This window comes from Neomonachus schauinslandi, chromosome 3, assembly GCF_002201575.2.
Source record: "Neomonachus schauinslandi chromosome 3, ASM220157v2, whole genome shotgun sequence".
In the NCBI taxonomy this organism is placed as follows: domain Eukaryota; kingdom Metazoa; phylum Chordata; class Mammalia; order Carnivora; family Phocidae; genus Neomonachus; species Neomonachus schauinslandi.
Genome location: NC_058405.1, coordinates 79,011,451 through 79,038,745, shown reverse-complemented (window position 1 = coordinate 79,038,745; position 27,295 = coordinate 79,011,451). Strand labels below are relative to the sequence as shown.

The window sequence follows — 27,295 nt, the reverse complement described above, 5'->3', positions numbered from 1 at the left end:
TGCACAATCAAGATGCACAAGAGCTCCACTTCCCCTAAGATCTCCCTTTGCTCGTCCCACCCCCCGCTCCCCCACCCCTTAACCTCTGCCAACCACCAATCTGCTCTCCATTCAAGAATGTTACATCAATAGAAACACAGTATGTAAGCTTTGCGGACCTGCTTTTTTCACTCAGCACAAGGCCCTTGAAAGCCATCCAAGTTGCAGGTATCAGTAATGTGCGGTGGTGTGGATGAATGATGGATAATTTTTGAAATAGAACAGTCTAGCATGCTTCTCATGTCCTTTCTGCTATAGTGTTTGGTTTGCACATGGCAGTTTCAGTTTCTCTGGGGCCTGGCGCATTGCTGTGGCTTTAGCCGAGGGTGCAGGGGCGGTGCGCGCACAGAGAGCACCTGGGCTACGTGCCTGTCATCCCTCCAAGAACCGGGGCGAGGAGGAGGCTTTCAGATCCTAGTTCCAAGGATTCTCAACTTCTTTCATGGAGGCAAGTCGTTGTCTCCTTGAGGGGCTGGAGCAGATGACAGGCCCCTTCACAAGTCCTACGACACTCCAGGAAAGCTGCCATGAACAATCAGCAGTCCACTGGGTAGAGTCGGAAGGGGCCCCTGTTAAGGGGGCAGATGGCCTGAGGCAGAGGCTTAGGTCCTAATTCAGGTCTTGGCCAAGCCACTAAGCTGTTTGTACTTCGGTTTTTTACCTGTTCTTAGGTCAGGAGAGCAGATTTTAGATAGGTTCTAAGATTTCTTCCCACTATAATTCCATGGATTCAAGTTGGCAAAAGCATCCCGAGTTCTAGAGATGCTGGCAGTCAGGAAGTCATAATGAGATGTTATATTCTTTATTTTGAAAATTAGGCCAGGGAGAGCCCCACTTTGCAGGGGAGGGGTGGAGGTTATAACTTTTCAATCTACCAAGGAAATAATGAGAGAAATGTCACACAGGATCCTTTACATATTATATTACTATCTGCATTTAGATTTCATGGTCTAGCCCAGAATCATAATTCACATAACAGCGAAACTCATTTCCCAGGGTCCGGGTGTGTTTTGGAATAAACTTGCACATCTTCACACCAAGAAGTTTTGCTGCCTCTTCTTCCATGACAGCACCTGAAGGGAACAAACACAGTGAACCCAAAGCCTGAAAGCCTGTAGTAAGTTGACAATATCACTCAACAAATACAGGGTAAGGCCAATTCTTTATATCCCTTTTTACTTTCTTCAACACATTTGCAAATTAGCTGCTTTTTTCCCTTTTTCATTTAATAAATGGTTTTCCTACCTCTGCAAAACTGAGTCACTTAGAAAAATTTAGAAATAAAGTTATATTCCACAAAGTAACATAAGGAAAGTAAATAATTACTAAGAACTACTGTTTTCCAATTTTGAGTCAAGACCACCCCCCCCCCCCCCCCGCTTCTCAGTACTACCTGACCTTGCAAACTCATGGGAACACATTCACACCAGCTTCTGGCTGAGTGCTCCCGAGTCTCACCCACTGCCTGGCATGTGGCCACCGCTCTGGACACGCCCCTGGGGGTCTCGGAGCGCCTCTCCCGCGACACCCATCACAGGAAGCGCTTCTCTAGCCAGCCCAGGCCCGAGACCCTGGGCTCATCCCGGATTCTTCCCTTCTCTCCACGTTCTGAGCACAGTGAGCTCTTCCGCCTTGATCTCAAAGTGTATCTTTACTCCACTCCCCGCCCTCCCTTTTACTGCCACACCTCGTCCTGACCACGGTCTCGGCTAGACACACCCTCGCGGGGGGCCTGCTTCCACTCCCGCCCTAAAGCCCTTTCGGCACAAAGTGAAAGCGCACTTCTTTAGGCCAACTGGGTCCTGTCAGTTGGTGGCTGCCACCTTGAAAGGCCAGTCCCAACATGGGCCATCACCTGTAGGGGCCCTCTCGCCCCTCCCGGGGCTTCAGCGGTGCTCCTCGCATCCCTCCAAGAACCAGGGAGAGGAGGAGAACTCCAGGGGGCTCTCAGACACTGGTTCCTGGAATTATAACCTCTTCCCATCGCCCCCTCCCAGGGGCTGCCCCTTGAGGTCTCCACTGGTATGTTGCTCCTCCAGGAGCCCTCCAGCCCCATCTTAAGGGCACCCATCAATCTCAGGGCCCACCCCGCCCTTCTCTGATTCTTTCACTACACTTACCAGAATCGGTCATTCATCTCTTCCGTCTTTTCTGTTAGTTTTTAACCTATCCCCTAAAACTAAAAGGTGCGCTCCATGAGGTCAGAGCGCCAGCCTGTCCGCCAAACAAACGGCTAGCAAACAACTGCTGAATTAATAAGCCTTAAGTAAACATGACTTGGGAGAACCACAGTCACCTTCTTGACAGTTCTCCAACACAACAGAGAACAGACTCCCTGCAGCTCCAGCTCCCTGCCCAGCCCAGCCTGAGGGGCCCCGGCAGCCCAAGCGGCACCCTGGGACCTGGAGAGCAGCCCCCCAACATAGCTGACCAGGAGTTAATGTGCTGGTTCTCCACCAACCCTCTGAATATCCACCTTCAGAAAGTACATGACTCTCACCAGTAAGGAAACTCTTCTGCTGATTAAATAAATCTAATCCAATGTCTAGCTCTGTAACCCTAGGCAATTCATTTTAACATTATCGATTCCACGTTTCTCTTTCATCAAGTCTAGAGGCTGGATCAAATACTGCTACTATTCCTGATGAGGAGTAAAAATAACACAGCCCACTCACCAAGGGCCAGACCCCACTTTACGTGTATCATATCACTTAATTCCAGTAACGCTGAAAGGCCGGTAGTATTACCAGTCCCAGTTTACAGATAAGGAAACCCGGGCACAGAGAGGTTATGCAACTTGTGTAGGGTCACACAGTAGGTGGATTCAGGCTTTGAGTTCTGAGATCTCTTCCAACTCCTGAAACCTAAGGCTGGAATATCCTGTCATCAATGTTCCTGAGACACACAATCAGGCACCTACCTGTGCACAGTAGAATCTTGCCCTGAGTCAGATACTTGATGGTTTCTGATGTTTTTCTGAGACACTCCTTGGAAAGGTAGGGGGGATCTGCTATTACGATGTCAAAACTATGTGCAGCAATTTTTTCAGGTAAATCCAATGGATTATTGTAATCATAGAAGATAAACTCCTCTCCGTATATAGCAAATCTTTTGTCATATTCAAAGATGTATACAGAAAAGTCTTCTCTGTGTAGGGCTCTCAGTTTCTGGTAAACACTGGGGGCGCTCACACAGGCTATTCTAGAAAACAAAAGGAACAGACTCATGAAAGATCTTTAATGGATAGCTTACAGTGTTAAGTAACAACTACTTCTCTAAGAAAATACAGGTCCTTGCATTCTGATTTTAATCAGAGTGCAAGCTAATGTAAAGGCAGTAAATTTTGAGAGAAAACTATACTACCTCACTTTTAAGGAATCTGGTGTTTAAAAATCCTGCAACTCATAATTTTAAGGTATGAAAGAATAACTGTGCTTTTTTATAGTAAAAAATGTAAGACATTAGGAACACATTAGGAAGAAAGTTAAATAGCCCAAGGCTTAAATTTGCTTATTATTTTCATGTTGGTCCTTGTTTTGACATTTATTTCCAATACTTTTAGTCTCAAATTAAGTATTTTGAAGTTACTTTGTAATATCCATAATCTAGAGAAGAAAACCCCAAACGATTGCCTCAATAACTTGTTTTCCACAGATACCCTAAAATTCAACCTCAGTGCAGACAAGCTACTTTAAATTTCTGCTTCTTTTTTGTGTAAGGAAACCAAAGAATCTGTTTCATTATAAGCAATCCCTAGTTTATGAATGGGTAGTGCTCCAACATTTAACTTTAAAACCAACTACTAAAAAGCTAGAAGTAACCTAAATATTGAATTACTGAGCTGAATATCTATTAAACATCTATTAAATGGAATGCTATGTAGTCATTACCCTGCAAGATACTCAAGAAGTAAGTGTAAACCATGCCTTTTTTTATTATTATTATTAGTTCCAGAGGTAGAATTTAGTGATTCATCAGTTGCATATAACACCCAGTGCTCATTACATCACGTGCCCTCCTTTTTTTTTTTTTTTTTAAAGATTTTATTTATTTATTTGAGAGAGAGAGAACATGAGAGGGGGGAGGGTCAGAGGGAGAAGTAGACTCCCTGCTGAGCAGGGAGCCTGATGCGGGACTCAATCCTGGGACTCCAGGATCATGACCTGAGCCAAAGGCAGTCGCTTAACCAACTGAGCCACCCGGGTGCCCATCATCACGTGCCCTCCTTAATGCCCGTCACCCAATTACCCCATCCCCCTAACCCCCCTCCCCTCCAGCAACCCTCAGTTTGTTTTCTAGAGTCCAGTATCTCATGGTTTGTCTCCCTCTCAATTTTCATCTGATTTTATTTTTCCCACCCTTCCCCTATGTTCATCTGTTCTTTCTTAAATTCCACATATGAGTGAAATCATACAGTATTTGTCTTTCTCTGACTTATTTTGCTTAGCATAATACCCTCTAGCTCTATCCATGTTGTTGCAAATGGCAAGATTTCATTCTTTTGATGGCTGCATAATATTCCATTGTATATAGGGGCACCTGGGTGGCTCAATGGTTAAGCGTCTGCCTTCGGCTCAGGTCATGATCCCAGGGTCCTGGGATCGAGCCCCACATCGGGCTCCCTGCTCCACGGGAAGCCTGTTTCTCCCTCTCCCACTCTTCCTGCTTGTGTTCCTGCTCCCACTATCTCTGTCAAAAAAAAAAAAAATTCCATTGTATATATATATACCACATCTTCTTTGTCCATTCAACTGTTGATGGACATCTGGGCTCTTTCCATAGTTTGGCTATTGTGGACATTGCTGCTATAAACATCGGGGTGCATGTGCCCCTTAGGATCACTGTGTTTGCATCCTTTGGGTAAATACCTTGTAGTGCAATTGCTGAGTCATAGGGTAGCTCTATTTTTAACTTTTTGAGGAACCTCCATACTGTTTTCCAGAGTGGCTGCACCAGTTTGTATTCCCACCAACAGTGTAAGAGGGTTCCCTTTTCTCCACATCCTCCCCCGGGATCTGTTATTCCCTGTCTTGTTAATTTTAGGTATTCTGACCGGTGTGAGGTGATATCTCATTGAGGTTTTGATTTGGATTTCCCTGATCCGAATGATGTGGAGCATTTTTTCATGTGTCTGTTGGCCATGGTATGTGTTTTTTGGAAAAATGTCTGTTCATATCTTCTGCCCATTTCTTGACTGGATTTTTGTTTTTTGGGTGTTGAGTTTGATAAGTTCTTTATAGATTTTGGATACTGGCCCTTTATCTGATATGTCATTTGCAAATATCTTCTCCCATTCTGTCGACTGTCTTTTGGTTTTGTTTACTGTTTCCTTTGCTGTGCAAAAGCTTTTTATCTTGATGAAGTCCCAATAGTTCATTTTTGCCCTTTCTTCCCTTGCCTTTGGCGATGTTTCTAGAAAGAAGTTGCTGCGGCTGAGGTCAAAGAGGTTGCTGCCTGCGTTCTCCTCTAGGACTTTGATGGATTCCTGTCTCACATTTAGTTCCTTCATCCATTTTGAGTTTATCTTTGTGCATGGTGTAAGAAAATGGTCCAGATTCATTCTTTTGCATGTGGCTGTCCAATCTTCCCAGCACCATTTATTGAGGAGACTGTCTTTTTTTCCACTGGATAGTCTTTCCTGCTTTGTCAGAGATTAGTTGACCATAGAGTTGATGGTCCATTTCTGGATTCTTTATTCTGTTCCATTGATCTATGTGTCTGTTTTTGTGCCAGTACCATGCTGTCTTGATAATTATGGCTTTGTAATAGAGCTTGAAGTCCGGAATTGTGATGCCTCCAGCTTTAGTTCTCAACATTCCTTTGGCTATTCAGTGTCTTTTGTGGTTCTACACAAATTTTAGGATTATTTGAGTCAGCTCTATGAAAAATGCTGATGGTATTTTTTTTTTAAGATTTTATTTATTTATTTAATTGACACAGAGAGAGAGACAGTGTGAGAGGGAACACAAGCAGGGGAAGTGGGAGAGAAGCAGGCTTCCCGTGGAGCAGGGAGCCCGATGCAGGGCTCGATCCCAGGACCCTGGGATCATGACCTGAGCCGAAGGCAGTGGCTTAACCAACTGAGCCACCCAGGCGCCCCAATGCTGATGGTATTTTGATAGGGAATGCACTGAATGTGTAGACTGCTTTGGGTAGCACAGACATTTTAACAGTATTTGCTCTTCCCATCCAGGAGCATGGAATGTTTTTCCATTTATGTCTTCCTCAATTTCTTTCTTTTTTTTTTTTTTAAAGATTTTATTTATTTATTTGAGAGAGAGAATGAGAGAGAGAGAGAGAGAGCACATGAGAGGGGGGAGGGTCAGAGGGAGAAGCAGACTTCCCGCCAAGCAGGGAGCCCGATGCGGAACTCGATCCCGGGACTCCAGGATCATGACCTGAGCCGAAGGCAGTCGCTCAACCAACTGAGCCACCCAGGTGCCCTTCCTCAATTTCTTTCATAAGTGTTCTATAGTTTTCAGAGTACAGATCCTATAACTCTTTGGTTTGGCTTATTCCTAGTATGTTATGGTTTTTGGTACAATTGTAAATGGGATCAATTCTTTGATTTCTCTTTCTTCTGCCTCATTGTTAGTGTATAGAAATGACTGACTTCTGTGCCTTGATTTTATATCCTGTGACTTTGCTGAATTCCTGTATGGTTCTAGCAAGTTTTGGGTGGAGTCTTTGGGGTTTTCTGCATAGAGTATCATGTTGTCTACGCAGAGTGGAAGTTTGACATCTTTGCCGATTTAGATGCCTTTTATTTCTTTTTGTTGTCTGATTGCTGAGGCTAGGACTTCCAGTACTATGTTGAACAACAGAAACCAAGCTTTCTTGGGTATAAGAACATATGCTTACAGATGCACCGGTGGTCTCTGGGAGATGCACAGAGCCAGAGACCACTGCCCCATGGAGGGGAACCAGGGCCCTGGAGGTTGACTTTTTCCTCAATCCTCTTTGTAACTTTTAGATTTTCATCATTTATATCATCATACAAAAAAGTACCCCTTTTAAAAATTAGACACAGCTTTAAAACTGTGAGATATATTTCTGAACAGAGACCGTGTTCCATGTACCAGTCGGGTTCCTGTGCCCAGCTAAAAAGGCTTCTCAGCCCCAGTGCACTTGAAGCGTGTGATACACCCCGGCGATGTCACATACACTTCCGTGAGAAACACACATGTCCCAGCCCGGACAGACAAGGGCCACCAGAGCCCCCAGCCCAGGCTGCTGCCAGAGCTCTGGGGGGCAGAGAGAGCAGAGGACGGAACGATGTCCTCATTGTGCTCAAAGATAACAAGCAGCGAGCCCAGCTCAGATGCTCAATGCAAGTATCTTCTGAGAAAGAGGGTGAGATACAGATAGTTTCAGACAATCAAAATCTGAGAGTTTGTCACCAGCAGATCTCCACCATGAAATTCCAAAGCTGTATTTAGGGCAGAAGGAAAGTGATCTGGGGTGCAAGAGGGACTGAGAGTGGAATGGCGATAAACTTGGGGGAGATGGTATTGTTTATCCTGCAACAGCCCCAGCTCTGCCACTCACCAGTGGGTGACCTTCTGCAGGAGACACCATCTGGGGGGCCTCGGAGTCTCTCTTTACAATGGGGAGTATAATGGAGCATCAAATGGGATGACCCTGCGTAAAGCATGTATACAGTGGACAGGGCACACAGTAAGGGCTCAATAAATGCTACCGTTATTATTAATGTGGAATATTATGACATAGCTCCTAAAAATACTGAAGATGCCTTTCAGAAAAAATAAAAAACTTCCTCCAAAGCCCTTATATTCATGGAAAAAAGTATGTGTAAAAACACTGTCATTAAGAAAAACCTAATAAATATCTACATATAATTTAAAAGAAAAAGAGCAGCAAAATGAAAAACTTAGGGACTTCCAGTTAAAGATGGCAGATATAACACACTCATTTACATTTGCTCCCTCATGAAGGCCTACCAAATAAAACAAGTACAATTTCGTTTTGTTGCTTAAGCATAAACTGCCAAGAGCAAAGAGAACTCGAGAGAAGACCCAAAACTACAAAAACCAACCAACCAAAAACCCCTTAAGAAGCAGAAAAGCAAATGGATGGGGGGATTTGGCTCAGCAGACCCAAGAAACCAAGTCCTAAACTGGCGGCCAGGTAAGCTGAGAAGCAACCCGGTTTACATCAGAGCACCCCCAAAGGCTCAGGAAGCTGCACAACCAGGTAACTCAAGAAGTGGGGGTGAAGATGGGGCTAAAAACAGGAGGACTCACTGAATGGTCTATTTAATAAAGAAGAAACTCATTCCCAGAATTCTCTTCCCTGTCCCGAGCCTCCACAACTATGGCAGAAACCTTTCCCCAGGGGTGCCTGGGTGGCTCAGTCGTTAAGCGTTTGCCTTTGGCTCAGGTCATGATCCCAGGGTCCTGGGATAGAGCCCCGCATTGGGCTCCCTGCTCCACGGGAAGCCTGCTTCTCCCTCTCCCACTCCCCCTGCTTGTGTTCCCTCTCTCACTGTGTCTCTCTCCGTCAAATAAATAAAATCTTAAAAAAAAAAAAAAAGAAATCTTTCCCCAAACTGAAGGGCCTAAGTTAAGAGAATGAAAGGGTTCTTCCCCCAGTATAGGAGATGAAAGTGTCACAGCAAGACACACCAAGGACTGGGATTAAGAGAAAACCCTGAGCTTGCAGTGGGCAGGTTTCCTACAAGGAATCAGAAAGGCATTGAGTTTCTCACAGCACCTAGGGAAACTTGGAGGCAGTGAGGCAATGTCCTCAAAACCCAGAAGAGATACCCAACAACACAATTACGGTCAAGAGGAAGGACAGAATAAAAAAGCTTGCAGATATGAAAGGTTTAAATGTTTCCCTCAGGTGTACCTTTTCTGCAGAAGCTATTGAAGGATGGACCAACCAAGATAAGGCTGTAAACTAAGAATTGGGGTACAGGAAACAGGAATCCAGAACAAAACAGAGGTAAAAGGGCTCCAGTGAAGGGAGACACCAAGGTAAGACTGGTAGCAAAGCTAGAAATCAACGAGTCCAGATAAGAGCAGCTTGTAAAGCCTCAGAAATAACTTTCTTCATAGAGTTGAAACATGTCTGAATTAATGGATAGGAGGTTCACATAACTGGAGAAGAGGTTGAGAGTTAATTCGTGATATGAACATAGACATACATAAAATATAAGAATTACTATCTTCAGGAAAATGAAAAATCATACAGAAAAGGAAGAGTATAAGGCTCAGCTGTAAGGAACATTTGTGCTGGCATAATATAAACCCTATTCTAACCAAAATTAGGATATAAATCTATCGGAAGTGTAGACAGAAAGCATGTATGCGTGTGGAGTACAAGAGAGAGAGCTAAATCCTCACACTCCATAGTGAGAAGTCAAGAAATAATGTCCACAAATGACAGACAGATCAAGAAGTGCCAATATAAACATGTACTCAGAAATATAATACCCAGTGCATCCACTGAAAGGGAGCACGGGGGGAGGGGGGAGCACAGAAGCGGGCAACAAGCGACTGGTTTGGTTGTTTTTTTTTTTTGAACAAGCCTGTAGCACCATTTGACTTTAAATTTTGTGCATACAAAATTATGATGAAAATAAAAACTGAGTAACAAAACAGAAAACCTGTATTCTTTTTCTTTTTAATTTTTTTTAAAGTAATCTCTACACCTAATGTGGGGCTCGAACTTACAACCCTGAGAACAAGAGTTGCATGCTCCACCAACTGAACCAGCCAGGTGCCTCGAAACCTGTATTCTTAAAACTTCAGAAGTCAAATAACATTAAGATTTTTTTTTCTTTTAAAGCAAACTCTAGGGGTATAAAGGTAAGAAACAGGTTAGAAAACACTGAAATAAAGAACAGAGGGAGGACTTCCTACGAGTGGATTTCTGTGTGTCCCTAAACTCAGGCCTGGAAAAGATCTTATCTGTCATGTTCTGCAAACCATGGCTTACCGCTTTTGCAGATTAGGGTTCAGGCTTCTTACAAACCATTGCTCAACTAGGAAGGACATTTCAAATATTACTTTAGATCAGAAGACGAAAGAGAGAGCAACTCCGGATCTCACCTGCCACCTTCTCCAGCAGCGGCAATCGCTTCCTTTGCAAGTCGCAAAGCGGTTTCCTGACTGTACCAAAACTGGCTCAGCTGCTGGAACAGAGCAATGAGTCGAAATCATTTTAGAACCGCCATAAATGTTGTCCTTTTAATTTATATCTACCATATTGGTGTGCATATTTTTTACCAGTTTTTTTATAAATTAATTATTCTTTAAAATTATTTTAAATTAACAGAAGGCTCTAATGAATTCCTAGAATCTAGGCGCTGAGCATCAGGGGCTGCTGACATCACAAAAGGAGACAATCAGTCAGTATTGCTGCTGATGGAAGAACACACTTCCACCTTTGTGTGACTCTTGCCCAAAAAACTGAACCTGAATCTGATTAAGCTTCTAGATCCAACTACCAATTAGCAGAATCACAAATATGGAAGATAGAAGAACATGTTAACCGACACCACAGGGATGAGGGCAGCAAAACCCAGTCTGTGATCCTTCCCGCCCCCTGCCCTCCCTCCTCCTACCGGCCTCTGTCTTTGCCTTATGAATGTTTCCTGAGTTACTTGTTTTTCCCTCAGGGGGTAAGTTGTTTGTCATCTTGCTCTTTCTCTTTATGCTGATTGATGACTTTCTTGTGATCCTTAATTATCCACTTACTTAATATATAAAAAGGGTAAAATTTTAATGGAAAAAGTAGATTCCTCTGCAATGGAATTGGAGAATAGGCCTCCTCTGGAATGTGAGGGCTGGGAGCAAGTGGTGGGAGTAGACGAGTGTGCTGCCAGTGTATGCTGATGGCTCTCAAATCCAGCTTTAAAAATGTCTCCAAAACATATGATCATTTCAATAAATGCAAAAAGAAGAGCATTTAACAAAATTCAACAATGCTTCATGATTAAAAAAAAAAAAACTCATGGGGCTTCTGGGTGGCTCAGTGTTAAGCGTCTGCCTTCAGCTCAGGTCAGGTCCTGGGATCAAGTCCTGCATCGGGCTCCCTGCTCAGCAGGAAGCCTGCTTCTCCCTCTGCCTGCCACTCCCCCTGCCTGTGCTCTCTCTCTCTCTCTGACAAATAAATAAATAAAATCTTAAAAAAAAAAAAAAAAAAAGAACGTTCAAAGCAGACATTCTTGACTTTTCTCTTATGGGGAAAAAATAGATCTTTCGTTTTTTTTTTTTTTTAAGATTTTATTTATTTGACAGAAAGAGACACAGCGAGAGAGGGAACACAAGCAGGGGGAGTGGGAGAGGGAGAAGCAGGCTTCCCACAGAGCAGGGAGCCCGACGCGGGGCTCAATCCCAGGACCCTGGGATCATGACCTGAGCCGAAGGTAGACACTTAACGACTGGGCCACCCAGGCGCCCCTCAATATTCTTATTCAACATTCTACTGCAGGATCTAGCCTTTGCATTAATGAAAGAAAATAAATTAGTAACAGTCAAAAATGAAGTAAAACTGCTAATATTTGCACATTATGTGACTGCTGACCTAGAAATACCAAGGGGGATAAACGTTTCCAAAGGTGTACTGTACCTATTCATTTGGATATATAATATATGAACTATGTCTATGTCTAATCATTCTTAGCTGCAGGAAAATACCAAGGTCTGACTCTCTTTGCTTAGGAAGCTGGAGGAAAGCCCCTAGCACACTACACATGGTATGCAGGGAGTTCTGTTCAACTTGATCTGGGAGATGGGAGAGTTTTCTGGCAGTTGGCTACCGAGCTGCCCTTCTCCCTTACTCCACATTGTCAGAGCACAGCTGTGTGTTTTGGCTCTCCTCATACCCTTCTAAAAAATAAAAATCTTTCTCTTAATCAGTGTGTTGCATGAACATGGCTTTAAAAGTCAAAAGCACTACTAGGCTTACAAAGAAAAACAAGTCCCTGCCCCCCATCTCCTGCCACTGACCCCACTCCTCAGAAGCATCTTTGAACTCTTGGCTCCCCTATCATTTGTTCCCATATTTCCAAATATTATGCTTTAAAAGCTCCCCTTTTTTTAAGTTTATTTATTTATTTTAAGTAATGTCTGCACTCACAACCCCAAGATCAGGAGTCCCATGCTTTTCCAACTGAGCCAGCCAGGTACCCCTAAATGCTTTCTCTTGATTAATCCACTTTACATTATGGCAGACGAGGATTTCACTCTGTCATGTACACCTTCTCCTATCCCGTCCCCTCCCCATATAATTGTAACCTGTTTTGGTTAAAATCATTGTCAATGTTCAATGTGGGTCTTCCATTTCCTTCTAGTATGTTACCTTTTCTTTTTCCTAGACTTAATACATGTATCATTTGCTTGTTTCTTTGAGCCCACCTCTAATTCTTCCAACATTCTCTGGCAGCCTTGGGGAAGCAGTGCATGGGAGGTCAATGCCATGAGACTTGACATTTCTAAAATGTTTTTTATTTTATCTTCATGTTTGATTGATAGCTCAGCTGAGTACAGAATTCTAGGCTGAACAAAATTTTACTCCAAATACTGAAGACACTGCTCCATTTTTTTCTAGTTTTTTTTTTTTTTTTTAAGATTTTTTTTATTTATTTGACAGAGAGAGACATAGCGAGAGAGGGAATACAAGCAGGGGGAGTGGGAGAGGGAGAAGCAGGCTTCCCCGCAGAGCAAGGAGTCCGACGCAGGGCTCGATCCCAGGGCCCCGGGATCATGACCTGAGCCGAAGGCAGACACTTAACGACTGAGCCACCCAGGCGCCCCTTTTTTCTAGTTTCTAACAAAGCTATCAAGAAGTACAGTGTGACTCATCCTGAGACTTTGTAGGTGGCCTGCTTTTCCTCTGGAAGGTTCTAAGATCTTGTCACCTGCATACAGAATTTTCACAGTCATGTAACCATGTGTCTTGGTAAGGATCTGCAGTTCTGGAAATTTTCTAATATTAATCTTTGAAGATTTCCTCCCTGCCTTTGTTTTCTGTTCTATATTTCTAACTCCATTTAATTAAATATTGAGCCTCCTGGATTTATCCTCAAGTTTTATAATGTTTTCTCTCTAATACTTGCATCATTCTCTCTCTCTTTTTTTTGGTTCCTAGGAAATTTTCTCAATTTGATAAATCAAACCAAAGAAAGTGTCAAAATTATAAAAATACTTAATTCTTAAGTATTGGGATTAGGAAAAACTTATTTTTGTGCTCATATTTTTATATATTTTCTACAACAACCATGGATTACTTTTAGAATCAGAAAAAAACACACAGTGCTTCAAACATTAAGCAGGGGGGAAAGAAAAAGAAAAATGAAGTACTTCAAGTCTCTGACATTTACTACATACAGAAGCATCAAACCAGAAAACAAAGACACATAAAGAAGGGAAATTGTGAGAAAGAGGCTTTTGCGTAGGTAGAACATTTAGTGTAAATGTAAAGAAATATTTTTATCAGTCAGTTTCAAACAGATGGTAAATAGGAGAATTTTATACAACTTAAGAGATCCAAACTTGACACAAAATGTAAAAGGCTATTAAAAAAAAAAAAGGCATACAAAAGATTCCTTCTAGTTCCAAAGTGACAGAGAGAGACATCCATTATTGAGGGGTGTGCACAGACAGAAAACCCAAGCTTCATCTATTTCTCAACTATCTCCTTCAAAATTTTAAATTGCCAGGTTCCAGCTCAGGTTGTTTTTCCTCAACTCATTTTTTTTTCTCTTTTAATTCCTATTTTTATTTAGACCATAAAAATATAATTAAAATACACTCTATGCACCAGAAATTATTAATATCTTCTTTAGAACTCCCTCTCATCTTTTTTTTTTTTTTTTTTTTTGCATGTTTAAGTTTAGCTACCCCATTTGCTGCAATGATATATTTTACCCCTTCCACAAGGATGCTGGGCTCCATAAAAACCAACAGAAACCATCTGTATACAAGAAGGAAGCACAAGTTTGTGTTGGTCATAAACTAACATGCTGTTTCCTTATCTGAAAAGTCCCCTTGTCTGACCACCAACTAGCCTGATGGTCAGAACCAGGAAAATCTACATTTATACTGTCTTAAATAATCATGGGCTGCTTTTTGTCTTAGCTCCCCAGACAGGCTATCAGTTCCTGAGAGGCAGGTGAGACAAACATGGGTGTGAAGTGGGATGCAGACAAACACAGGGCAGATCGGACAGGTGCGGACAGGTGCGGATAGGTATGGATAGGTGCGGACAGGTACAGACAGATGCGGACAGGTGTGGACAGGTATGGACAGGTGTGGACAGGTACAGATAAGGACAGGTGTGGGCAGGTGCAGACAGGTACGGACAGATGCAGACAGGTACGGACAGATGCAGACAGGTATGGGCAGGTGCGGACAGATATGGACAGGTGCAGACAGGTACGGACAGATGCGGACAGGTATAGACAGGTGCGGACAGGTATGGACAGGTGTGGACAGGTGCAGACAGGTACGGACAGATATAGACAGGTATGGAATCAGTGCTGCACCCATACTTCCTGAGAGATGTGGAATGCATTTACTTACCCAGTTCTCTTCTATTATTCCAATGTTATATTTATCATCCCTGCCTGCGTCACTTTGTTGCTTCTGCTCAGCATAAAATTCCTGGAGGGCTGCTAAGGTGTGGGAAGACAGCCGGGGGATATCGTCATCATCAGAGTCACTCATTTCACAAATTGTCTATAACCTGCAAATAAATAAGCAAAGGTGTTGCGGGGGTATTTTTCCCTTTCCCATCAAATAACAATTTAGAAATTTTTTATCTCACAGCAAGGATCCAAACTGGAAGTGGGTTTAATAAGGGAAACTCGTATTTAAAATTTCTGGGATCAAACATCTACAGAGGTCTCCTATTGAACTACAGCTCAATAAATGCAGGCTTTTCCTTTACATGTGTTCAGTTTTTACAAATGAGATGCTTGCATTTTATTTTATTATGTTATGTTAGTCACCATACAGTACAACATTAGTTTTTGATGCAGTGTTCCATGATTCATTGTTTGCGTGTAACACCCAGTGCTCCATGCAGTACGTGCCCTCCTTAATACCCATCACCGGGCTAACTCATCCCCCCACCCCCCCTCCCCTCTAGAACCCTCAGTTTGTTTCTCAGAGTCCATAGTCTCTCATGGTTCGTCTCCCCCTCCGATTTCCCCCCCTTCATTTTTCCCTTCCTGCTATCTTTTTCTTTTGAGATTCTTGCATTTTTAAGACTCCTGGCAGAATGAATTTTTTTTTTTAAGATTTTATTTATTTATTTGACAGAGAGAGACACAGCGAGAGAGGGAACACAAGCAGGGGGAGTGGGAGAGGGAGAAGCAGGCTTCCCATGGAGCAGGGAGCCCGATGCGGGGCTCCATCCCAGGACCCTGGGATCATGACCTCAGCTGAAGGCAGACGCTTAACAACTGAGCCACCGAGGCACCCCAGAATGAATTTTTTTACCATAAATATCTAAAGACATTTTGCTTTCTTCTGGCCCCCCCCAATTGCCATATGTGCACACTTCACTGTAGATCCCCTGAATCAGAGATTATTCCAAATTTGAATGTCACTGTTCAGGTGATCTAAGGCTCAGGGGTGTTATTGATAGGGCAAGTGAAGGACAGTTAAAGGAGGGGAATAGAAAGAGGTATGGAAATTTAAAGGAATGACAAGGAGAATGGGAAGAAGTAAAACACAGGGAGGGAGAAAAGGAAGGGGTCTTGCAGGAACTGATGGCCAGGCCAATCACTTCTTGTGGTACCACCGGAATTAGCCAGACTGAGAAGTTAAGGCACAGCCCTGGTCCAGACAGCAAAGTCTGCCCAAGACTCCTGACCACTCCAAGTTCGGTGGGTTCCCAAAACCACCCTCATGTTCAGTAATTTGCTAGAAGGATTCACAGAACTCCACTCACAGCAACTGTACTCACAGATGCATTTAATCCAGGGAAAGGATACAAACTAGAGCCAGCCAAAGGGAGAGATGCACAGTGCAGCGTCCAAAAGAGTTCCAAACAGGAAGCTCCCAGTGCCCTCAGGATGCATCTCCCTCCTGGCACAGATGTGGGACAATATGCGTGGGGTCCCGCCAACCAGGGAAGCTTTGCAGAGTTTCAGTGTCCAGCTATTATTAAGGTTTCACTATGTTGGTATGAGTGACTGAATGATGGCCCACCCGGCTGCAGTCAGTCTCCAGCTCCCCCAACCAGGAGGTAGGGTTGATAAGGCCTGAGGGCCCTCCATAAATAACAAAGACCTTCCCACAACTTGGGAAAGTTTAAGTGTTTACAGGTTACCTCCCAAGGGCCGTGGCAAAGGCCAAACCTCTCTTTGAGGTCAAATTCCTTACTACACGGTACCAAACATATTTTTAAATCTTAAGTTATCTAAGAGCATAAAACCAGCATCCTATTTGCTTTTTAAAACATGTCTAAAGTGTACAGCAAGTGATGTGTTGAAAATCAGCAAAGATTATTCAATAGCTTCATCACGTTGCTCCCTTCCTCCTCCAAGGCCTATGGGGGTGTATCTGATTGACAATCTTGGCCTCCTGCCTACGCCGCCAAGGGCAGCTGGTAAAACAGCATTCGAAACTGGCAAATTCCCCAGGCTTATAGCAAAAGGGTTCAAGAGATGCTGAGCTGCCATTTAAAATGAGAAATGCTGGGGCGCCTGGGTGGTGCAGTTAATCGGCTCAGGTCACGATCTCAGAGTCCTGGGATCCAGCCCCCTGTCGGGCTCCATACTCAACATGGAGTTTGCTTGAGATTCTCTCTCCCCTCTGCCCCTTCCACTCATGCTCTCTCTAAATAAGTATTTTTTTAAAAATTGAAATGCCTGCTAGATGCTGCTTTTGTTCTCCTTTTCAAAATCAAAGAGCTAGCCATTCTACCTATGATCCAAAAAACAACCAAAAAACAAAAACTAAAACCAAAAACCAAAAACAAAAAAACACCTAAAAACCATGTATATACCAACTACTGACAAACTAATGTATTTTCATGAAGTACAAATAGCTTGTTGATTCCTTCTTTCCTTTCTTCATCAAAGACTCACCTGTAAAAGCTTGTTAATAAAACATCTGGTCACACAAATTAATCTAGAAATATAAATAAGCCCTCTATGAACAAGCAATTTCCCCTCTAGGAAGAGAAGGAGCAAAACAAAGGTATAAACACTATGACAGATTTATATAAAGTTCAAAAACAAATAAAATTAAATTATTTAAAGAAGCATATCGACCTACATTTATCAAAGATAGACTAATTTTGTTACCAAACCTTCCCAAAGAGAAGACTCGAGGCTGAGCAAATTCACTGATGAGTTCTATCAAACATTTAAAGAAATGTTGATAATTTTATCATCCAGAAAACAGAGGAGAAAGGAATACTTCCCAACTTGTTTAATGAAGCCAGATTAAATCTAACATGAAAACGTGTCAGTACATAACCGGGTTCAATTCCTGATCAGATACTGAAGGTGATCAGATATCAGAGGCGGAGAGGGGTGGTGGTTTCTGGTGAAACTGATTTAGCAAGCTTCTTGCTAAAACTAGATTTTACAAAGAAGTGCACAGATGGGCCTAGAAGGTTTAGGAGCCTGACTTAAGTTTGATTAAGCAAACAATCTTAGGTACAGGAAACTGCGGCCTGCAGGCCAAATCAGGCCTGTGGCTTGTTTCTGCAAACCAAATTATTGGGAAAACAGCCACACCCTTTGGTTTACATATGGCTTACAGTAGTTTTTATGATAAGCCTAAAATATTTACTACCTGGTCTTTTACAGAAAGTTTGCTGACTCCTAGTTTAACAGTTTAAAAGAGAAAAGCCATATGATCATTTGCATGGATACTACAAAAGCATTTGACAAAATTCAACATCCATTCATGTTAAAAACTGAGCAAACTAGGTATAAAAGCGAACTTCAGTCTGAAAAAGGGAACCCAGAAAACACATAAGCTTCATACTTTTCTTAGTGGTGAAACACTGAATGCTTTCTCTCTATGCTCAGGAACAAGGGAAGGATATTCACTGTCACCACTTTCATTTAACATTATCCTGGCCTTTCCAGTTAATTCAAGAATGCAAACAAACAAAACAAAAAACAAGCAAGCATAAAGATTGGAAAGGAAGAATGTCCCTATTTGTAGACATGATTATTCACAGAGAAAATCCTAAGGAAACACTACTCTCATCCAGGTGATCAAGGTCAACATCAATAGTGATAATTATCAGTGGCATGTAGCCGTGATTATGTGGTGATGAAAACAGCACTTCACCTCCATGGTCTTCCCCCCCAAAACACACATAATCGCAGTGTAAGCATGAAAATCAGACAAACCCCAATTAAGAGTCATCAAAAACAAGAAAAACACAATAGACAGTCACTGCGAAGATGTTAATAATAGGGGAAACTGGGTATAGGTATAGAGGAACTCACTGCACAATCTTCACAATTTTTCTGTAAACTTAAAACTATTCTATGATAAAGTTTATTTTTAGAAAATTTTAAGGAAGCATAACCAACTTCAACAACAAAAACTACTAGAATTAATAAATGAGTTTATCGAAGTCTCAGAGTACAAGATCAATACAGAAAAATAAATTGCATTTCTGTATTCTAGCAGCAAATAAATGGAACTTAAAAGCAATTTCCCATAAAATAGCATAAAAAATACTTACGTGTATATTTATCATAAAAACTGTAAGACATCGATACTGAAAATTCCAAAGCACTGCTGAAAGAAATCAGAGAAGACCTAAGGAGGGACATACCATGCTCACGAACTAGAAGAATTAGTATTATTAAGGTGTCAATTCTCCCCAGATTGATCAATACATTCAATATATCCAATCAGGGTATGTGTGTGTGTGTGTGTGTATGTGTATGTGTGTTTGCATGCACCTGCGTGCATGTGTGAGTTTAAAATAGAAACTGACATACTGGTTCTAAAATTTATTTAAACATTCATTCACTGAAGGACATTAAGATTGCTTCCAGTTTTTGGCTATTATGAATAAAGTACTATGAACAGCTGTGTACAGTTTTACATTTTTTTCAGACTAAAGCTTTGTTTATATAAACATCAGACAAATCACAGCACCAAACCACTTATCAATATTTTGATTAGCTTCTATATCCTCAGGACCAGAAACAAATGGCCAAAATAAGAGTGGACAAATAAAACAAGTAAACTGAAAGAATGGAAATGCTGATGAGAATGTAGGGATATTGGTACTCTCTCTAAGTTGGTTAATAATTTAAGTTGGTATAATCTCCTTTTGGAAAGAATCAGATATTCTGGACATAAGGATATTCCTACTTTCTGACCCAATTCTCATTTCTAAACTTTACATTTTGAAATGTTTACAGATTCACAGGAAGTTGCAAAACTAATACACAGAGGTCTAAGTATCCTTCACTTATTTTTTTCTCATTCTAACTTAAAATCAGGCCACGACTTTAAAATGAGGGTGTATAAGTTTAATTGTGGGCATGTTTTCTTAAAGTGATGGTATTCTTATTATCCATGGCATCTTAGATTTGATGAAACACAGTTATCACTGTAACAACTATAGGCAATGCAGTGAATCATCCATGCAGCAGAACCACCATTTTATAGCCTCAACATAAAGTGGTCAGAAAGAGGTGAGACTGTTGTGGGAGTTGACAGTGTCTAAGTGGTATCCATGGGAATGAATGGTGAAAAAGGGTGTGTATAAAGGTTTTTAGGGGATTCTGGGAAGACTATCTCCATACCTAGATAGCTGTACTGGCACAGTATGTCTGATGTAACTATTTTAGAACTCTAGATTTTATTCAAAGGCTTGCAACTTCCAAAGGAAGGCTCAAGTTACGGTTAATTTCAGTCAGTTTTGGCACTTAGCTCAGCAGTGGCTACCCATCCCCCACTCCTTATTCCTGTGTCAGGCAGCTGTGCACATGATTCTGTTTTGTGTTTGGTCTTAATGTGAGGACATGGAGAGATCAATGCCCTTACAAGAAGTGTTTATTATTCACAGTTCCCTAGAAATGAGAGAGAGGCACGGTGCACCATGAAGGGCCACATAAAAGTTGTCACATGTGGGGACAAGGAAGCAGAGAGAGACCTGGAACTCTATCTTTACTGCTAAGATGGGTGGGAAGGATTAGGTGGGGATGTCCCCTTTGGGCACAGAGTAAAAACACATACTCTACAGTGTGTGGCTGGGAAGTTTGTGATATGACCTTGATGGGCCCATGAAAGCTGGTTTGCAGGGAAGATGTAAATAACTCTGGCCACTAGTTTGGCCCTGTAATTACCTGATGCCAGATAAACAAATACAAAACCCAAGAACATACAATTACAAAGTCCCAGGAGCAGTGTGTATGCAATTTGTGGGAAACAAGGTAGAGAATAAGGGCTGTGTCCTTCAAATATTGGGAACACTAATATGTGTTGTGATCACTAACTGCTGCTTCTGCTTGTGGAGGCACAGAGTCAGGCAGCCATATGGCAAGGCTCTCACTGCTGACCTTACCTTCCACCTCCAGCTGAAGAAACTCTGAGAGGATTTAAAGGGCCAGCAGTTCTTTCTTCGCTTTATTTTTCTCTTTTTCTCCTTTTGGGAGCCAAACATTTAAGGACTAGATCATTATAAAAAGCAGCTGCATATACAGGGGAATTCAGAAAGTCACTTACAGTCTTCCCAGGAAGAGGTGGAGGCTCAGACAAAAACCTGAGAAGACCTGAAGTTTCAACCTCAGGCTGATACTCAGCACAGACGCCCTCCAACATCAAAACCTCCAAATAATAAACAGAACAATAATAAAAATCAGGGCGCCTGGGTGGCTCAGTTGGTTAAGCGACTGCCTTCGGCTCAGGTCATGATCCTGGAGTCCCAGGATCGAGTCCCGTATTGGGCTCCCTGCTCGGCGGGGAGTCTGCTTCTCCCTCTCCCACTCCCCCGTCTTGTGCTCTTTCTCTCACTCTCTCTCTCAAATAAATAAAATCTTAAAATAAATAAATAAATAAATATAAATAAATAAATAAAAATCAGCAAATCTTTGGGAAGGGGGAGAATCTGATTTCCAGAGTTACCAAATTATTAGATTCAAATATCCAGTTTTCAACAACAACTAAAATCACAAGGCATACAAAGAAACTAGAAAGTATAGCCCATTCCAAGGAAAAATGTAAATCAAAAGAAACCATCCCTGAAAAAGATTGGATGCTGGACGGACTAGACAAAGACTTTATTTTTATTTCATTTTTTTTAAAGATTGTATTTATTTATTTGACAGAGACACAGCGAGAGAGGGAACACAAGCAGAGGGGGTGGGAGAGGGAGAAGCAGGCTTCCCGCAGAGCAGGGAGCCCGAAGCGGGGCTCGATCCCAGGACCCTGGAATTATGACCTGAGCCGAAGGCAGACGCTTAACGACTGAGCCACCCAGGCGCCCTAAACAAAGACTTTAAAACATGCTACAAGAACTAAAGGAAGATGTGGGAAAAGCTAAGAAAATGATGTATGAACAAAATGGAAATATCAATAGAGATAGAAAACATAAAAAGAAACCAAAGGGAATTCTGGAGCTAAGAATTAACAATTACTGAAATGAAAAATTCACTAGAGGAATTCAAAAGCAGATTAGACAGAAGAATCAGCAAACTTGAAGATAATGAGAATTACTAAGTTTGAGGAAAAGAAAGAAAGAAAAAAAAACTGAAGAAAAGTGAACAGAACCTAAGGGCATACTCTCAAGTAGACCAAAATACACACTGTGGGAGTCTCAAAAAGAGAAGAGAAAGGGACAAAGCAATTATTTGAAGAAATAATGGCTGAAAACTTCCCAAATTAGGTGAATATAGAACTATAAACGTCCAAGAAGCTTAATGACCTCCTTAGTAGAATAAGCTCAAAACACCCACAGATTATAATAAAACTATCAAAAGCCAAAAACAGAATCTTCAAAGCACCAAGAGAGGGTACTTGTCACATAAAAGGGACCACCAATAAGGTCATTAGATTTCTCATCAGAAACTTTGGAGGCTAGAAAGGAATGGACTGATACACTCAAAGTGCTGGATAGAAAAAAAAAATCAACCAACAACCCTGTATCTGATGAAAATGTCCTTCAAAAGTGAGGGAGAAATTAAGACATTCACTGATAAACAAAAGCTGAGGGAGTTCCTTACCACTAGACCTGCCCTGCAAAAATTGGTAAAGTGAGTCCTGTAGTTAAAATGAAAGTATACTAGACAGTGACTCAAAGCCATATGTAGAAATAAAGATCTCAGAAAGGTAAATATATGGGCAATTGTAAAAGCTAGTATTATCGTAACTTCAATTTGTAACTCCATTTTTTGTTTTTTACATGATTTAAGAGACCAACACCCAAGTGTCTATCAATAGATGAATGGATATACATACAAAGGAATATTATTCAGCCTTAAAAAGGAAAGAAATTCTGACACATGCTACAATATACAGTGAACCTTGAGGACATTATACTAAGTGAAAAAAGTTACAAAAAGACAAATACTTTATGATTCCACTGATACAAGGTACCTAGAGTTGTCAAATTCATAAAGACAGAAAGTGGAATGGTGGTTGCTGGGGGATGGGAGAAATGGGAAGTTGTTTAATGTGTGTATAGTCTCAGTTTTCAAGATGAAAAGAGTTCTGTAAATGGATGGTGGCAACTGTCGCACAAGTGTGAATGTATTAACACTACTGAACTGGACACTTAAAAATGGTTAAGATGGTAAATTCTATGTTACATGTATATTATCACAATAAAAATATTGGGGGAAAATGTTATTAGAGTGGATATCAATGGGCTGTTAAGGTAAGGTAATTAGATTGTTGTCATGACTCTAGTTATTAGAGGCTTCCCTGAAGAAGTGATATTTACACTAGGATCTAAAGAATAAGTTCTCCCGTTGGCAAAGAAAGGAAAAGAGTATTGAAGGTAGAGGAAACAGCCTTTCCATCAAGTAGTTGGTAAAAGAACTGATGCATTATATAGTTTCAAGTAAATTAGGAATAATCTCAAAAGAATTGCCTACTAATTCTTTGTGAACAACGTTCACAACGAACTAATTTGAATTTTGTTGTTTTATAGTTTTGTTTATATTTAATTTGAGAATGTGTTAAGTTCTTTTTTTTTTTTTTAAAGATTTCATTTATTTGACAGAAAGAGACACAGTGAGAGAGGGAACACAAGCAGGGGGAGTGGGAGAGGGAGAAGCAGGCTTCCTGCAGAGCAGGGAGCCCGATGCGGGGCTCGATCCCAGGACCCTGGGACCATGACCTGAGCTGAAGGCAGACGCTTCATGACTGAGCCACCCAGGTGCCCCGAGAATGTGTTAAGTTCTATAGTTGTGGAACAATTAAAAGCAGGATGAGTTATTTGCCTTTGAGGTTATAATTTAGAATAAAAATAACTTAAATCAACATAGAGGTGTCTGCAGCAGTCCCACTGAGCAATGGTATGAAGGCTTTGAATGAGCAACTTTAGTTTACTGCAGAAAGCACAATGAATAAATTTTTAGGAAAGCGTACCAGGAGCTATCAGGCTGGAGAATTTCCAGCTGGAAATTCCAAAGATTAGTGTGTTGTGCATGCCGAACCGAGAAAGACTAAGAAAATATAGCAAACTGATCTGCAACCTACTAAAAAGGTCTCATTTTGGTTTGGTTACAGGATTAAGAGTTCCTTTCATTCAGGAAAAGAATCAGGCAACTATTAAAATCCAAGGTCTCCTGGCAGAGTTGAAGTGTACAACCAGTTCCTGATCAAAGCTACACCATGATACTGTCTAGAAGAGGTAAAGGACAAAAAGTATGTGTGTTAATGTATGTGTGTACATATATGTGCGTGTGTGCGCATGTCCATGTACATTCATATAGGCACATATACACACATATATCCCTGATACAGAGAGGAAAATCTGAATTTTTATTTATTAGTACTAAGCACTTTCCACAGCTCCATCTGTGGAGAAGGGCTTTCAAACTGCAGCCTGAAATAAAACCTGAAAACCATAAAAAGAAACCAGTTGATGTAAATACAAAATAAAGAATTCCAAAAAGCAGTTTAAGAAAACTGTCTACTTTCACAGCTGTAAAAGGCAATTATACTCCAATCTATATTTTAGCATGAATTTTGTCCCCAAATAAAATTTTATCTTAAAGCTGACCAAATCCAGTCATTTGGTAATCATTTATTGAGGTATTGCCTTGTACTTGGCAGTGTTCTTGGTGATGGAAATCAAAGTCTCAGTCCTCTTGGAGCTTATATTCCAGTGAGGCACAGGCTACAGGCAATAGAAATAAAATGTGTTGGATGATGGTTAAGATCAATGGAGAAACATGTGGAGAATGGAGGGGGCTGCAATTTTAGCAATCATAGACGGATTCCTACCTTATTAAAGTGAGTTCAAGATTGCATCACTTGTTAAATGGGAAAAACTTAAATCTGCCTATGTAATAAACATTGCTACAGGCTAAATGAACTTTAGTTTCAATATACTAACTTTTTTACTTAAGTCACTACTTCATCATATCTTTAGCGTTGTTTAAAAATTTTCTAAGTGGGGGCGCCTGGGTAGCTCAGTAGTTAAGCGTCTGCCTTCGGCTCAGGTCATGGTCCCAGGGTCCTGGGATACAGCCCCGCATCGGGCTCCCTGCTCCACGGGAAGCCTGCTTCTCCCACTCCCCCTGCTTGTGTCCCCTCTTGCTGTCTCTGTCAAATAAATAAATAAATAGAATCTTTAAAAAAATTTTTAAAAATAAGAAAAAAAATTTTTAAACATTTTATTTATTTGACAGAGACACAGCGAGAGAGGGAACACAAGCAGGGGCAGTGGGAGAGGAAGCAGCAGGCTTCCCGCGGAGCAGGGAACCCGATGCAGGGCTCGATCCCAGGACCCTGGGATCATGACCTGAGCCGAAGGCAGACCCTTAATGACTGAGCCACCCAGGAGCTCCAAAAATAAAAATTTTCTAAGTGGGTTTATGAAATTGATGTGAAAGAGATTTTCAAGTCCAGAAGAGTTGGAAAGTGCTATGTCATATTATTATTAAACTGATGCTAAGCCTTATATGGCTCATACATGAGATCAGTGGTTCTCATAGATTTTGCACCACCACCCCACCCCCTGGCCGCCTGCCCCAGAAGGGGAACATTTGGCAATGTCTGGAGACATTTCTGGTTGTCAGAACTGGGGAGGGTGCTACTGGTATCTAGTGGGTAGAGACCAGGAATGGTTGAGAAATAAGACAAATGATTGTGATAATGTGGTGAGCCCTCTATTAGAAAAGCACCATTCACCACCATTTAGTGCAATGGGATCAAAATGAAGAGCACGTGTGGGCAGAGAATAGAAGTGAAACAGCAGGTGGCACTTTAACTTGGCCTTGAGGGAGAAGAAAAGATGAAGAGTGAGGACTGCAGAAGGAACAGCATGAGCAAAGGGCTGGACACATTTATGTGCAGCATCAGTAGGCTCCTAACGGACTGTGGTTACTTTCTATTTCTTTAAATACTTAACTCAATATAACTAATGTAATCCTAAAAAGTAATGTGTAAATCCAATCACATTTCAAATGTATAAAATTCAATTTCCATATATCAAATTTACTAAAGCAAGCCACTCCTTCCCCCACTGTATAAACTCACACAGTATCATATTGCCGTCTGCAAGTTATTTTGGTCGGGGCAGCGTGATTCAGTGGAAAGAGCATTAACCTGGGACTCATCCCAGACTCCTGAGTAAATGGGTGGGGGGTGTGGAAGGAGGGAAGGGAAACCTGAGGTAGTTTGTGAGGCTCCCTCTGCAAATGGGTAAGAATGGCCAAGATGTTTCCTAAATAGTTTTGCATATTGCCCTAGACTCTACCCTTAATCCCATTTACTGTCAGAAAAGGGCCATAACCTTTCATTTTCATCTTTGCATCTGTAGTTACCCCTGCCTAAAATGCTTTCTTCCCTCTCATTTTCCAAAATTCCATTTATCCTGTTATTTTAAAAAATTAACTTTAAAAAAGGTAAAATTTACCTACAGTTTAATACAGATCATAAACCTACAACACGATGAACTGCTTTGTATACCTCCACGTAACCACAACCCCTGTCAAGGTACCCTCTGGTCTTACACATCCCCTCCCTTCCCCCCGGAAAGTGTCCCCCACCCCCAGCTAGGTCCCTTACTATGATCCCTGTACCACTAAGACGCTACTGCCCTTCTGCACCGCCAAGTTTCCCGTCTCCCCTGGGGAGCTGGGGCCTAGTCTACTCCACTTTACACCCCGCGCCCAGCAGACCTCCCTCCTAACGCCCCAGGAGACAAGTGTGGAGGCTCGAACGTCCGGGGCAAAGAAGTAAAGGGCAGTAGGCCCAGTCCCGTTTCTGATCGGAGGGGAGTTCTCGTGCTGCTCTGGCCTGGGGGTTAACTCTTCCCCGCGCCTGGACTGCCTAAGCCCCGGTCGTGCGGACCCTCCCGGGCCGGGTCTCACACAACAGCAACCAGGTTCCCCTCCCGGCTCGGCTGCAGCTCTCCTGCCATCCCCAGACACCACTATTTGTAACCCCTCCTCCTTTACTGCACTGGAGAAAGGGTGACAAACAGAATAAGAACAACAACCGATTCCGAAACCGCTGAGCAGCGCGGAAACTACCCCACCTTGGCGCCCAGGATCGTCCACTCACAAGCCACGCGTGCGCAGTTACCCCAAGCTAGGACAGTGGGCGGTACAGCCCGCGCCGCTTTCGCGCATGCGTACACCCTCCCGCCCGAGGGCACTTCCGGAAGACGGGGGAATGCAGTTTCCTCCCAGCGTTCCAGTCCCGCTCTGAGAGTCCGCAAGTGCTGACTCCTGATGGGAATTCCTCTGTCTTATAAATTACCTCCAAGAATGGTGGCAATAGACAGAATTTAAGGTTTTAGATTCCCTTCAAATGAAACGTATTCCAAGTAGCTTTTGCACTTGAAACTAGATATACGTTTCACAAACATAAATTCAAACCTCTAGTTTACCCAGTCTTAGGAATTTTAAAAATTTCTTTTAAATTTAAAAAAGTAGAGGAATTAAGACATCAAATTGAGGCTTTGCAATATTGACAGGATTAGAAAAACTCAAACCCTGCACTTTGGCCAGATTTCCTCCTCGATAGGATTTGCCTACCTGCTGCAAAGAATGCAAGAGATATGCAAGATCTGATTGGAGAATGGATGACGTAGACAGCTGTCTTCATGCTGA

At 41.9% G+C, this 27,295-nt stretch overlaps 1 protein-coding gene across 3 annotated transcripts; it reads right to left on the bottom strand.

Moving 5' to 3' along the window:
* Positions 1-825: 825 nt before the first annotated feature.
* On the bottom strand, positions 826-26,796 carry EEF1AKMT1 (EEF1A lysine methyltransferase 1). Of its 3 annotated transcripts, XM_044913220.1 has the most exons (6): positions 26,719-26,796; positions 18,733-18,788; positions 14,592-14,754; positions 10,116-10,198; positions 2,960-3,240; positions 826-1,112 (listed from the first exon to the last, which is right to left on the bottom strand). In XM_044913220.1, the coding sequence occupies exons 3-6, from the start codon at positions 14,733-14,735 to the stop codon at positions 976-978; spliced, it is 645 nt and encodes a 214-aa protein (XP_044769155.1). In that variant the 5' UTR covers positions 14,736-14,754; positions 18,733-18,788; positions 26,719-26,796; the 3' UTR covers positions 826-975. The 3 variants fall into 3 exon arrangements, with proteins under 3 accessions (XP_044769155.1, XP_021533896.1, XP_021533897.1); XM_021678221.1 differs by lacking the exon at positions 18,733-18,788 and having other exon boundaries at positions 26,719-26,759; XM_021678222.1 differs by lacking the exon at positions 18,733-18,788 and having other exon boundaries at positions 10,116-10,195; positions 26,719-26,759.
* Positions 26,797-27,295: the final 499 nt, after the last annotated feature.

Bases quoted from the DNA above. Each gene is read 5' to 3' on its own strand.
- EEF1AKMT1 (XM_044913220.1), bottom strand. From the start codon at position 14,735: ATGAGTGACTCTGATGATGACGATATCCCCCGGCTGTCTTCCCACACC. The intron at 10,199-14,591 runs GTAAGTAAATGC...GCTCTGTTCCAG, and splicing joins GAATAATAGAAGAGAACTGG to CAGCTGAGCCAGTTTTGGTA. The intron at 1,113-2,959 runs GTAGGTGCCTGA...TGTTCCCTTCAG, and splicing joins CAAGATTCTACTGTGCACAG to GTGCTGTCATGGAAGAAGAG.